General features: G+C 39.9%; 2 protein-coding genes across 2 annotated transcripts; both read right to left on the reverse strand.

Moving 5' to 3' along the window:
* Positions 1-427: 427 nt before the first annotated feature.
* Positions 428-3,584, reverse strand: psmc3ip (PSMC3 interacting protein). Its single transcript, XM_008304300.1, has 8 exons — positions 3,503-3,584; positions 2,904-3,004; positions 2,445-2,534; positions 2,224-2,335; positions 1,876-2,021; positions 1,711-1,764; positions 1,054-1,113; positions 428-973 (listed from the first exon to the last, which is right to left on the reverse strand). Exons 1-8 carry the CDS (start codon positions 3,519-3,521, stop codon positions 917-919), a joined length of 639 nt encoding a protein of 212 aa, XP_008302522.1. The 5' UTR covers positions 3,522-3,584; the 3' UTR covers positions 428-916.
* Positions 3,585-5,385: 1,801 nt separating this feature from the next.
* On the reverse strand, positions 5,386-13,742 carry retreg3 (reticulophagy regulator family member 3). The gene is made up of 10 exons (XM_008304301.1): positions 13,561-13,742; positions 13,035-13,313; positions 11,208-11,314; positions 10,732-10,762; positions 10,505-10,631; positions 10,174-10,258; positions 9,478-9,615; positions 8,623-8,702; positions 7,801-7,933; positions 5,386-7,711 (listed from the first exon to the last, which is right to left on the reverse strand). Exons 2-10 carry the CDS (start codon positions 13,283-13,285, stop codon positions 7,164-7,166), a joined length of 1,500 nt encoding a protein of 499 aa, XP_008302523.1. The 5' UTR covers positions 13,286-13,313; positions 13,561-13,742; the 3' UTR covers positions 5,386-7,163.
* Between the last annotated feature and the right edge of the window lie 729 nt (positions 13,743-14,471).

Raw genomic sequence — 14,471 nt, forward strand, 5'->3', positions numbered from 1 at the left:
CATGGCTGAGCTGATACTGCATATTTGATTAAATTAGATGTGACAGATGTGCCTAAAAGGGGTTGTTGAATGTATATCACCTTCCACAGAGTGACGTCATCTCATGTAAAGAAATGTATTTAAAGCTGGAGTGGGTGGCTTTTGAGTGAATGTCTGGTCACACAATGCTAATTAAACCTGTCAGCACTATGTAAATCTGGATTTTGCAGTATACCTTAATGTTAAATCTGGTGTCTGTGTCGACTTTACCGCAGTCTCATTCATAGGAAGGATTACAGTCTATAAAAGCAGCTGTTTGACAAAAGGTCTGCACTGCAGGTTTAATGTTTTCTTTTTACTCAAACTTGTTAAACCTCCTGTGTTTGAAGGTAATTGAGAAACAGAAGAGTTTGGTTGTGAAATTACTGCTGAGCTTGAACGTCAGAAGTTAGCGTCATGAACATTTAATAACTTGGCAGTTATACAGCCAGAAAAAACTACAACCGATGATTGAAAGGAGAGAACTGGAGATAAACTATACTCATACTATTCACCTATAACCATGCTTTATACATCGTGGTTAAGTTGTATTTTCAAAAAAACTGACACAAACATGGACTTAAAGATGTACAAGAACAACAAAGGATGCACAGCTCTTAAAGCTTTAACGAATAACTCGACATTTATGGAAACGCATTACTTCAATGGCTTTAAAAAAGGGACACATTAAACCAGTAATGCCTCTTTTGTTCACAAACAACAGCTGTTTGTGTATTAATATACTTTCAGTTAAAATGCTGCTTCAAAATGTAGTAAATTTGTACAATTTATTCAAAAGAAAGGCATTAAATAAAGTATGTTATGGCTCAGACAGCTCTGATATATAATTACTTTCTTAGCTATGTACCACACTGATGTGGCAGCTGCGTTTTCTTGTTCAGGTCTTTGGAACGACCACCTTGCAGTCCTCATCAGTCTCCACTCCAGTTTCATCCTACAGGGAGACAAAACACCACAGGTGATGGCAGGAACTTCAGGTTTTGAAAGATGATTTAATTAGCTTCTTTGACTCACCAGGAATTCCTTTTTGCTCTTTGGGTATCCCTCCAGGATGGCATTTATCATGTCTGAAGCCTGACAGAAACAAAGCGCAGCAAATTTTAAGGACGTGCCTTTAAATGGGTGATCATGGGTGTGTATAAAACACCTTAACTATTTTTCTATGTAGTGCTTTTAGAATTTATTGCATCACGCAAACAAAATACATATTAAACATCTGGCTTTAGAGGAGCTTCTCATGGTTGACAAACTAACTGAAGAACATTTTTGGAACTCTACTGGGGGGTGAACACCATTCTTCTAAGAGACATTGCCTCATTTGTTGTTCTAGTGAGTATCTCTTATCGGTGTTCACGTTGCTTAAGATCTAGTGACTGTGGTCATAGCATGAAATTCACTGAACCATCCTGTGACCCCTGTGCCCTATGGATCGGAGCGCTGTCATCCTGGAAGAATCAGGACTGACATGTTCCATCATAGGATTAAGGTGATCACCCTGAACAACTTTGTGTTGATTTCCAATGAGCCTTTATCTCTACAAGGGACAAGTGGACCCCTATAGGCTAACAGAGCCACCAGATCCCCTCACAATATGGGACAAGGGTTCAGGTTTTTCTTTTGTCACTCATCTGCATAATTTCAACATGTGTTTAGTAAAAAAACAGACATTACCAGTCTCTTCCTCTTTCTCCACTCCTTGACGTAAACGTCTCGCTCTTTGTAAACCTGTAGATGTAAATATTGACAAATACCTCACTGCGCTGGAAATGGAGATAAACACCAACAGTAGTATATTCACTATAGGTGGTTTGCTGTCACAAGAAAACATGAAGGCACCTTCTCTTTTTCTTCTGGTGTGACATGATTTGCTGCTGACTTTATTTTCTCCAGACGCGCTCTGTATCCAGAACATTCTGTTTTTAGCTCTTGGATCTCGGACACCATTTCCTCTGTAGTGAGGGAGCTGTTCAGCTCCTTCAGCTCTGTTATCACAGATTTCACACACGGTTACACAACCTCCTCTTTTAAAGAAATGCAGTACAACAACAACAACAACAGTGTGGAGACGTGTGGACAAATCTAATGCAAACCATACACCGTATCAACCAGCAGCATGCTGTGGCCTAAAACTGTGCTCTGAAAAACAAATAGTGCCAGCGTGCACAGATCAGCAGTGTACTCCACCTGAATCGAGCTGTCTGCAGCTTTGAGTGAGGGACTGCACCTCTGCACTCAGCTCTGAGATCTGACAGTCCATTGCTTTCAGGTCTGCATCGTTCACATCTTTGAACTGAGCCTGTGGGAGAGATTAGTGGCTCTGGTCAGTTTCAAAATGAAAAATGCAAAATTATATGTGCGTATATTCTTGTGCACAGCAGGGCAACAGTCCAGCTAAACAGACTAACCTGATCTGCAAAATAAACCTTTTGTTTGCCGTATGTTTTCTCCCTTATCTTGCCCTCCAGAGCCAGCAGCTCCATGGCTTTGACCACAGCCTGGTGGAGGAAATGTGCAATCAATCAATATTTGTGTATTTGCCAGAGATGCATCTTAGACATCAGGGGTGATATGCCCCCCTCAGTATTTAAAGTAAAGCAAGTAAAAACATGAAGGAGTCGATCTACGGGACAATAAGTATTTGAAAGCAAAACAAAATAAGTGGCACTCTTCATATCACCTGGTGCCTGGATCTTGTGTTTGTCTTTGCAAAAATAATTTCTACAATAAACTGATGCAAATTTTAAAAAAGGCCCAAATTAGTGCATAAAAATAAATCAGGGGGTTTGACACTCACAAGTTCAGCTCCCCTAATGAATATTCAAACAGAACCTAAACCCATGTATTGATGCACACATTATTCTCACCGTTTTTCCCAACCCATGCTGCTTTTGTAGGTTGCAGAAGACATCCTGAGCACTGTAAGGACGGTTCTTCTCATTCAGATAGGCGAGGATGACTGACGCTCCTGTGAATGACAGCACGACAATCCGATCATAACAGGTAAGTAAAAATCACTATATTGCACTTAATAAATCAAAAACACGACTAAACATCACAACAAGACTTTTATACTATTTGTATTATTACAAAGGGTTTTCTTTGATTGGACTGTACATGTCATCTATCCTGAATGTTGTGTAGTCAGTGCTTTTGGGAAACAATTTACTCCCTAAACAATAAAACTGTTTTCTGTTACATTAAAAGAAACAACGAGCATATACGATGTATTTACGAAATAGTGGTTTAAAATAAATTTCGAGTAACCACATAAAAAACAACGGAGGTCAACATTAGCTTGTCTTATACTTAGTAGCTAACGTTAGCATAGAGCATTTTAGCTAAACTTTGTAATTTACTACCTGCGACATCTAACGAGCATCTTTTGTTCTATACCGGCGTCAGACACGCCAGCTAACTAGTTACAGGCAAAAACACCCTGACACAAACGCAGCTCTTGACTTACCGTTATCTTTTTTACTCATTTCCAACCAGTTCACCTGAACTTTAGCTTTTCCGATTGAGTTTCGCGCAAAATAAGCGTCACGGAAAAGATCGTTTAAAGTTTAAGATGCATCACTCCAGTCCAACTCCGTATTCTGTTCTCGAGTCTGAGCTCTTTTTGGTTGATTTTGGCGCAAAAAATTTTAAACGACAACGTATTGACAGTGTTTCGAGCAATAATTATTTGTCTTAATATTTTTTTATACTACTGTTATGTCTTTAACGATGTCCCGAAAGAAGAGCCGAGTGACAGCTCTGTCGTTTTGGCTGATCTCAGGTCATCCCTGTCATACAGACAGACTGTATAATATGCATACAGGCAATAACATTTTGGCATACAGGGCAAAACTAGTTGACAATGAGGCATATGTCACAGTCCAAATTAAAATCCAGGCGGATTTTAAATCTTCCTAGGTGAGATTGAAATTTTGATTTGGTGTGGACCAAATTAAAATCCTTTTTTATATCATAATGAGATTGTAATTCTGCCTGCATGGGTAAATTTTAAATCTATAACCTCCACACATCACTATGGTTTGAACCTCACATTCTTTAATGCTGTAACCATCAAAGGGTCACACCAACATTTTCATTCAAATACATATGAAGAGGTGTGATACATCTTTTGTCATGTTTAACAGTCACCCAAGCCTGGTAGGAATAGTACATGAATGATTTTAATTTGGTCTAGGTGATATCAATCTTACAATTCTGATTTAATTCAGATTTTTAATTTGGTGTGGTCAAATTTTAACCCAGCCTGGGCAGGTTTACAATCTCAATTTGTTATAAGGATGATTTCAATTTGGTCTAGATGAAATCAAAATTTTAATTCTGCCCTTGACAGATTTTAAAATTTACCCAGGCAGGATTACAATATCATTATGATATTAGAAGGATTTTAATTTGGTCTAGGCGAAATCAAAATTTCAGTTCTGCCCAGGCATATTTAAAATCTGTCTAGACCAAATAAAAATTTTTATCACGCCTAGGCAGATTTAAAATTCGCCTGGATTTTAATTTGGACTGTGACATATATATTGGATTGGAAGTAAACATATATGATCTTCATTGCAGCACAAAAAACATTTTATTAAAAATAATCGGTATTTTCCAGGTTGCCAGTGCATGTATGCTAGTACAGCTAGAATGCTTTCCATTTGTTGGTACTAGTTCAAAGTTTTGTAGCAGCCTTCTGCACCGGCTGCAGACGAGACAGAGAGGACTGTCCTGTACCCAGGTACAGTCAGGTACTGTAATCTATCCACCAGGAAATGAATACAGTGCTGCAGTCTTCACGTCATTTAGACAGAGGATGGATTTCAGTTTGGCAATGTTCCTCACCTGACTCAAAGATGACACCAAGACGTCCTGTCACTGGCCCTAAGTGGCTGTTTACGTTCACTGTGGTGTTACGGGAGCCAAAAACAATCATATCATGTCATTTAGCTGCAGACAGTTAAATGACAACATATTTGTTGGGAGAGAGAAAAAGCACAGAGGCTGGAAATCATCCCGGCATTTTGGACCACACATCTGCCATGACAAAAATAAATTGCTTTTTAAGCCAGAATGTGTTGTATTCTCAGAAGTGTGCTTGAGGTAGTCAATTAAAGCTGCTCACTCGGCTTGAAAGTCCACAGCTGTCACGCTCCATCCAAAACAAAACTGAACATCGGTGTTAAACTGTGTCGTGACTAATGTTTCACAGCCTGTTCTACAGGCTTTGCTGCTTTTTGTCTGACAGATTGAGAGACTTCATTATTGTCCAATAGTCTCATCTGCCCCCTGAGATGACTGTCCGTGTTTTACCTCACGAAGTATGAAAGAATACCCACGACAGACTTAAATGCAAACATTTTATTCAATACGATTTGCACATCAAAACATATCAAAACCAGATACAGAGGAGAAAATACACTACTATGCACATAACATTATCAAACGGACTACAAATCACTCATACTGAGGAACTGGCTCTCCATGGAGCAGCCAGCAACAACATTCTTGTTAACAGAGGTCATCAAGCCAAGTCCAACAAACTTAACCTACCTTTTCTTTTTTTATTTATTCTGAAAATCTCAGCAATTTCCTTTCAGTGCACATTGTTCTACTTCACCTCCATAAATATGGATCCAGCAGGTTTTTTTTTTCCTATTGTGCTAAAAATCTTGCAGCTATGATTTCTTCTCAAAATAACACAACGAAAGAGAGCAATGTGTTTTTCCTCTATAAAACTCAGCATTTTTTTAGACTCTGATATCTGCATTTCAATAAATCTCAGCTGTGGCTCATTTATTTCCACTCTGACATACTGATATGGTGCGTCCTTGTAAAGGAAATCAAGCTGACCAGCACAAAAGCCACTTTAAACCTTAACATACTTAACACTTTTAAAAAAGGATATAGGATAACTTTCTATCCAATTTTGATGTAAACATGGTTCCCCGTTAAAATAATAAAAGAGCCATGAACTGGAGAATATTTGATTTTCTCTTAAGAAGTTCAACTTGACTGTCGACTACAGAAAATACAAGGATGGAAAAAATAGAGAGTTTCTTTTTTAATATTACTCTGAAAAAGAAAACACACAAAGCTGAGGGCTCATTCAAGGTATTAAACATGGACACAATATGCTCCTGAGCTGCACTCAAGGGCAGGAAAATGAAAAATATTTGGAACTTACTCACACTCGGAAAAGAAGCGACTCTCTTCTCCTGGGGCACGAGTTCATAAATACAATGAACAATAAACATAACACCAAGTGCTCCCCTGGGTCAGATAAGACTGCAATGTGAGAAACAAAATAAGCTGTATCACGATGTCTTCACAGGTCAGTTAGCAGAAACGGAAAAAAGTAAAGAAAAATCACAGAGAAATGAAACTACATCATGATATTATTCATCTTCATCGTAGAAGTGAATTGCTGTCCAAATGCAAAACTGCAGAAAAGTGTGTAAATAATGTCAATGAATCTCTGTAAACCTGCAACTTCAAATAAATCGTGCTCCCACAGATCATGCCCACATGGTAAGCACAGTGGAGCATGAAAATCAACACAAACTGGTGTTTCTTGAAGGGTTGATATGTCTAACTATTGCAATGACTTAATGGACTTTAACATAAAATGCTGCTCCATGATGTCATCACCAAACAAACATGGCTCAGCTCAACCAACAGGAATGTCACATTTGGTCCCATGTTAAATAGCCCTGTATGCCTAGACCTCCATGTAGAAAAGATTTTATGGGCACTGTTTGTCATTTAAAGTCACCAACTAGTACACTTGCAACTTCCAGATGCGTAAAGTTACAAGAGGGCTCAATGATGCTGGTTTATTTACTGAATGTATTTTATTTTTCTTGTTATATTTTCTATTGCTCAGCCTACAAAGTAAAGTTTTCTGGATAATTAGGGCTTATAAGTACAGAGACGAGAGTCTGAAAAGATAGAAAAACAAAGTACTTCACAGTGATAAACTGATGCCAATCAGAAGCAGGACTGCTGGAACCTAAAATCATCTCTCACACACACTCGCAGCTCATCAACATGAACTCTCCCCATCGAGCTGCACACACACGCACACTCACTCTCTCGTCAGCACACACACACACGCACACACCTCACTGTGGTTTACCAAGCAGGCTAGACAAGAAGGTAGACCCCTGGCTCTCTCCCCTCCTAGTACCGCCTCCTCCTCCAAGGGGATCCATCTGGTTCAGTTCAGACTGATCCAGCATTTCAAAGTCCTCTCCGTCCAAGTCTGTGTCCAGTTCGGAGCTGGACTGCTTGCGGTAGCTTCGGTGAGCCCCAGCCTTGGGGGGGCCCTCTCTGCGACGGGTAGGAGCAGGCCGAGGTTGCATCGCCCCAGCCAGCGCCGCCTGGATCATGTTGCTGGCAATGACTCCAGCCAAGTCTCCAGTGAAATTAGAGGCAGGTGGCAGGCCACTAAGAGAAAGTTCTGCATCTAGATCCTCCTGATCCGAGTCCAGGTGACCTTCCACATCCAGCACTGAAGCCCGGTGACTAGCTAGCCCAGATTGACCCAGACTCGGTAGCCCAATGCTTGTGTCGTCGTCATCATCCATTAGAGTGGCATCAGGGTTTATGGAGGGAAAATCTGGGAGGTCCTGGGCGAAAGATTCCTCGGCATCACTGTGTCTGTCAAGATCTGACCAAATGATAGACAGAATAAAGGTCAGAGGCAGGATCAAACCAGAAAATAAAGGAATCAAAGATCTGTTATAGTTGCTTCCTTACCTTCAGAGCCCTCTGTCAGTGGAGTTTGGCCACGTGATAGATTAAAAGTTCCATTATCAGTGTAGGAAACCTCAGCATCCGAATGCTCAGAGTCTGTCAGTGCAAGCTCCTTCGCAACAATAGCATCATCAAACTACGAGAAAGAACACAGTGAAAAAACAAGTAAATATAGTTGAGTTGTGTACTGTTGTGTTCTTTTAAATTCCAGTGAAATTCTCTCCTTAGTTATTTTCTCTCTCTATTTCCTCCTACACCCTCTGCTCGCTTCACCACACACACACACACACACACACGGGCAAAACTACGTGACATTATGCGAAGTCCCCACCCTCAACAGGAAGTGGCTCTCATGTGCTACTGTAACCACCCCGTGCTAAAATACAAAGCAGCACGTATGTGGTGAATGTTTCATTTGTACACTTTCACTTTAGAACTCAACTTTCTTATAACAGAACAGACATCGACTCGATCAGAATACAGGCGTTACCTGTTGTAGCATTTTACAAAGACAAGCCTGGACTTGTCTCTAACACAGTATTAATCATGGTCACTGAACAAATATTCCGAATAAGTTAAAGTAGTTAGAAAGACTTAAGTGCAACAACCACTACAGCACACTGTAAATAAAACCTTTAAGACACTGACAAATACAAAAAAAAAACATTGGAAAACAAATTTCAGATCGAGGTCCCAGATTATAAACAACAGTAAGTCAGGCCCAACTGCGACAGTAAAGCCGATAAGAGGACCACATTCACTGATAACAATGTCAGAAGAAACAGTGACACCTTAATCAGAGTATTGAGACACTTTGGAACTTACCGTAGGGCAGAAAGCAGCCAATTCCTCCTCACTGTCACTGGCTTCACCTGAGCCTGCACCATGTATAGGCTTTCGTAGGACTGTAGAGAGGAATGACAAATAGAAATGCTCGATGTCACTAACCCATACGATGTATATGCAGCCAGAGTTTACAGAACAACTTGTTTTAGAGGAGCCATTACAATGCAGAACAGTCAGCCATATGGTAAAACATAAAAATAGCTAAATGAACTTTGGTTCAAGTTTAAAATACAATGAGAGCTGAAACAATTGGTTAATTAATTGATTGGTCAATATCCCCAGAAATGAAAAAACAAGTCTGCTTCTCTACATCACTGTATTGTCTTTGGGTTGGACTTTGGGTTAAACACAGATATCATGTTGGGCTCTAGAATGCTCTGATATTAACATGGATATTTTATAGGGGGAAAAAAGCAAATTAATTGATAAAGAAAGAATTATATGAAATAAATGGATATAATAAAAAAAGATATGGAATAAATGGTTGACTTGCACTGCTCTTTTCTAACTGAAATGAGCATAAATGGACGTGGAAGCTTTGTTACTTTTAAATAAATCACAAAAAAACACTTTACCAATTATTTTGGAATGTAATTAGTTCAATAACTAAAGCTAACATGTCTTTTACCACCACCAGAGGGCACAAAAGTATTAACCACTACAACAGAACCGTTTGCTACAGTTGACTTGTGCTTGATGGTGTCACTTAGTTTGAATGCAGCAAAAAGTTCTGTTCATTATGTTAGATTTATTTATTCATAGTCCAATTGACTTGCCAGCTCCCTGTTTAGTAAAAATAAAGGTAAAATAAAGAAAATTTGATTTACAACTTACACTGATTATCAATGGGCTTTGACATCATGTATCCACGAACGCTGAAGTCCAGCCGCTGCAGGACTGGCTCCAGCTTCACACACACATGCTGAAAAACCCTGTGATAGGCTGCCAGGGGGCTCAGAAGAGTCGCTAACACTAGAGAAGGGAAGAATATGAGTCATAACATAGAAAGAGCATTTCTGTTGGGTGGTATAGAATGTGTGATAAGAAAAAGTTGTAATTCATTGGTGTTATGTCTACATTCTGGAGTGCTGCACTGCTCCCTGTACCCACACATCTATTGGTATCAGTAGAGACATAGAGAAAGTAAGGCAGAGGAAGCAGGAGGGAGTTAACATGTAGAGTACAAGCTGTGGATTGTTTCAGACGTCAGAGCAGAGGGCCTGGGCAGGTCTGCCCTGCCTAACTCTGCAGCCTGCATGGGTTGGGTTGAAGGCTAGGAGATTAGCCCGGTCTCTGTCTGACCTCCTTAGCTTTCTGCCTGGCTCCATTCCCCGCTTCACTCCTGTCTTGTATGCCTCATCCACGCTTTAATCACCTCACAGACCGGGCCCTGGCACCGGGGCCCCACAGATCTGGTTTCACCACTCATGCATTTTTGATCAGACTAGTCAGGCGGAGTTTCCCTGCCAACAAGGTCCTGTGAAGGGGTGTGTATCTGTATTTAGGATTGGTTAAACTGCTGGGACTCACAAGCAGAGTAGGAGAGCACTAATCCAGGAATGTAGCGTCCAATCACAGCCAAGCAGGTGAACACTCCACAGGTACAGATGCAAAACTGTCACAGAACAACAAAACACAGAGAGAAAACAAGTCAGCACCTACTATATGTGTTTACCATGGTGCATTTATCCAGAGGTTACCAGTGAATATAAACTATACAATAGAACCATAGGTAATCAGAATAGGTACAGGGACATTAAATACATGGTTTAAAATGTGATTTTTCATACATAAGAATCCCATAGAATGTGAAAAATTACATGTTTTGGGCGTTATTTTTGTAGTACTGTGTGGTCCTTACTTTGCCAGGGTTTTGTTGTTTGTACTGCACCACACTGGATGTGAGAACTGCTGCACTGACCCAGGCCTCAGCAATGTGGTGGCACAGTTCAGGCACACTGAGAATGCCGGGCTGCACCAGGCCCCAGCTAGACAAACAGACAATATTTTAAACTTCCCCCTCTAATTGAATGCTGTCACATTACCAGCTCATTACAGTCAAGAAAAAATGTGGCTACAGCAACAAACCTCTCATTTTCTGAGTCGTCCACGTTTCTGACTGTGGACAAGAAAGGACATACATCACTTTACATATAATATATCCCTATATACATAAACATCATATGTAAAGATAATTTCAGTGTACAGTATATACAAAGTAGCCTAATCTGTATTTAACATGGTATTCAGACATTAGCTTGACTCCCCTCTTCCATCTACAATCTCCTTAGGACTTTGTCTCCTCAGTAAGTAAAAGAAGTTGAAAAAAAAGTGCAGAGGATTAACCATTCCATGTGTAATAACACTTGCAAAGTCCATAGTGCAAGACTGCTGACTGGTGGTATATCTATTCCTGCAATGAAAGTATATTTGATGCAATTACAGAAAACTGGGAAATGATCTAAGGTGTGATTAATACAAGAAACCATTAACATTATAAAGGGAAAGTAAAGGAAAAGAGTTATGTAAATATAAAGGGCCCTGATTGTGGAAATGTGTCGCACCTCTAATCTTGGGCCAGATCTTCTTTCTCCAAGTATCAATACAGACGAGCACAGCCAGACCTGAAGCCAGCAAGAACAGCAAGCGCAGTGAGGTCAAGGCGAAGAACCTGGGGGAAAAGCCAGAGCAAACACATGAACAGACGGTGCATCCCATGCCTGTTTCCCAAGGAGAAAACAATGAATAACTTGTAATATTTAGCAGCTTAGTACAAAATAAATTCAACCAAAAAACCCTTAAGTGATGCCCTACTATTTCCTTTCATCAGAAGTAAAAAAAAAAAAAAGAACTATTCAACCTTATTTAGAAGATTAACCAGACAAGATGGCACGCAATTAGGATACCTATATTCAGCTCCTTTCGCTAAACCTAGCGGCACAGCTGTAATATTAATACAATGTACATGTGATGTTAAAGTAGGTGTTTATTGATTTGGCTCTCATCCACCAACAATGAGAAGCTGAAGGCTGTTCATTCAGCCATGATATTGTACGTGTTGTTTAAGGTGTTTTCTACCTTTTAAGAAGCCTTGTCCCCTTGCACACATCTTGATATCACAACCTGAGGCTCTAACAATTTAGATTTCTAACTGCTGCTCAAGTTTCAGATCACAAGACTTGAAAATTTGTTGACTAAAACAATTCTGCAGGATTGATTCTACCAATCAGCAGTTACAGCTTAACCTAACAAAGAATTTGCTGGCAGAACAAGAGCTATTGGTATTAGGGTAGTGATGCAATATGTAAATACAGCCAAAAAAATTGTTTACAAAAGTCTATGAAAGACTTAGTATGTTGATTAGACAGTAACAGCAATGTGATCAGCAAATGAATAGAAAACTCTACAGCACTTAAGATGCAGTTCATGTGGTAGTGGATTTGGATTTTCATATTTTGTGAACGCCTTTGTATTCAAATTGGAGTATGCATTACAAGTACAAATCAGGACAACCTCACTGCCCTACTGTCAGAAATGTTGCCCATATTTCCTCATGACTGTGGGGTTATGGGTGCATGTCTCTGGGCAGAAACTAGTCTGCCCTACTGAGTGTGTGCCGAAGCACAAGTAAAACAGAGACAGGAGGAGTGCCCTGAAACGTCTAGTGGTCTAATCGATTAGGAGCTGAATGCCTGAGCTCCACAACCAGGCTACCCAGGCTGGCTTTCTCTGTGTCCCAGGTCAGCGATTTTAACCATCCATCCAGGTCACCTAATTAAGCCCAAACTTGCTCCAGTTCAAAACTTGCCCATTGTTTAACAGCAGATTTTTTGTTTAAGTGCAATCAAGGTTAATGGCTGGCCTAATGCTAAAGTAATTTAATCACACATGCTACTCTGGGAAATATACTTCATCATCATGGACTTATAATTCGTTGTATAGAAGCTGCATACAAATAAAGGGAAAATAAAGTTTGTCCGTTGTAAAAACAGATGAAACTGTTAATTCCAAATTTGACCTCTACAACCTCGGAAGCCCACAAAGCATCAACAATGACATTGGTAAAGCTGATAAGCTACAACAGAACACAGTTTTCCAGATTAAGACAACACTTAGGAGCGACATTAGAGTCAGAAGTGTTTGCACAGTGTGTCTATAAATAGTACCCCCACTCAGCCATCTGGCTTGTCTTGAATTGACAGGTGAAACATTTGCATTGTGTAGAAGCACCAGCTGCTTGGAGTCATGCTGGCTTTCGCTTTACGACCAAGCAGCCTCGGAGTTGTGTGAATGTAGGTTGATGTGACCAAAAAAAACCCCAAAAACACACACACACAAACCCACAGGAAACACAACAAGTTTGCAATCAAAATGCATAAACTGAAACTCACCAGAATACAACGTTGACCACAGTGTAGAGCAGCACACACTGAAAGGGTCTTTCCCACACAAGGACAGACTGTAGGTAGGTCAGGACGGGCTCGTAGGGCCCCAACCTGGACTGAAGAGCAGCTTTGACAGCCCGGACATGACCGTCTCTCTCGCTGGAGCATGGGCGACTTCGCAGGCAGACACTGCCAGTCCCCTGCTTGGCAAAGCAATCATCCATGGGCGCATCTTCCATTGCTCCAGTGTGCGCCATCTTAGCGTCTAGCGTCGATAAAGTAAGCCTGTAAAATAAAGACTTAAGCTAAGTGGGGACAGGTAAACAGCTTGATGAGGGGCACCACAGCGCCACGAAGCCGCTCCGCTCACAACATCGGCTAACAGTGCTGTGCTAACGGATTTCTTAGCTAGCAGAGAGCGAGGCGGGATTAATCATAGCTTCAATGTCTAAAAAATCACATACGACTATATCACAAGAACGTATGTTATCAGAGCCAAACTGAACACAATTTAGAAGAAGCTGACACTTACTATTTAGTCATTTTTGCAGAAATGTAGAGCTCTTCGATACGGACAATATGGCGTAACCTGTTTTTCTGAGCCCTTAACGGCCCAATCACAATCCGCACCAGCCCTGCGTCATGCTGTGTTCATGTGTAATAGGAATATTTTCAACTGTTGTGAATCCTTTCGAGGACAAATACATCCGAAAAACAAACTATTAAACGTCTCCGTTTGAAGCGACAAGATACTGGGAATGTGTTTTATTTTGATTGATTTTTACAGAAAGTAAGGCAGATAAACTGTTACAAAGCTGTTATAGATACAGCAACCACCGACTGTTAAAAAAATAATTAAAAAAACAAAAGTTTTCTATCTTGGCCACTAGAGATCAGTAATTAAACATATCTTTAATTTCACCAATGTCAAAGCAAAATAACAATGTAATTTACTAATACTTCTTTTTTGTTGTTGTTATTGTAAAGGACATTCAAACTACGTTCAGTTAAATCAGTAAATCAGTAAGTTCCGACCAGACGGTAAATTCATGGTTGTATGTATATGATTTTGGCGGGTTGAATGAAGGTATCAATGCATGTTTAAGGGATACTTTTACTTTGCATGTGTCAATAGAATAGAATAGAATAGAATAGAATAGAATAGAATAGAATAAAACTTCATTGTCCCCCAAGGTGGAAAATTGTCGTCATTGACGGAAAATAAAGTTCTATTCTATTCTATTCTATTCTATTCTGTTCGATTGATTATTAAGATAAGATAAGATAAGATAAGCCTTTATTTATCTCACAATGAAGAAATTCACAGTGTTGTCAGCAACATTACACATAGAGATACACACATACTCGACAGGAAAATGTACATATAAATATAAGAAATAGTGCAAACAAGTATAAAAGTACACATAAAAAGAGAGTAGTAAG

This window comes from Stegastes partitus, unplaced genomic scaffold (assembly GCF_000690725.1).
Source record: "Stegastes partitus isolate 25-593 unplaced genomic scaffold, Stegastes_partitus-1.0.2 Scaffold2184, whole genome shotgun sequence".
Classification (NCBI taxonomy): Eukaryota; Metazoa; Chordata; class Actinopteri; family Pomacentridae; genus Stegastes; species Stegastes partitus.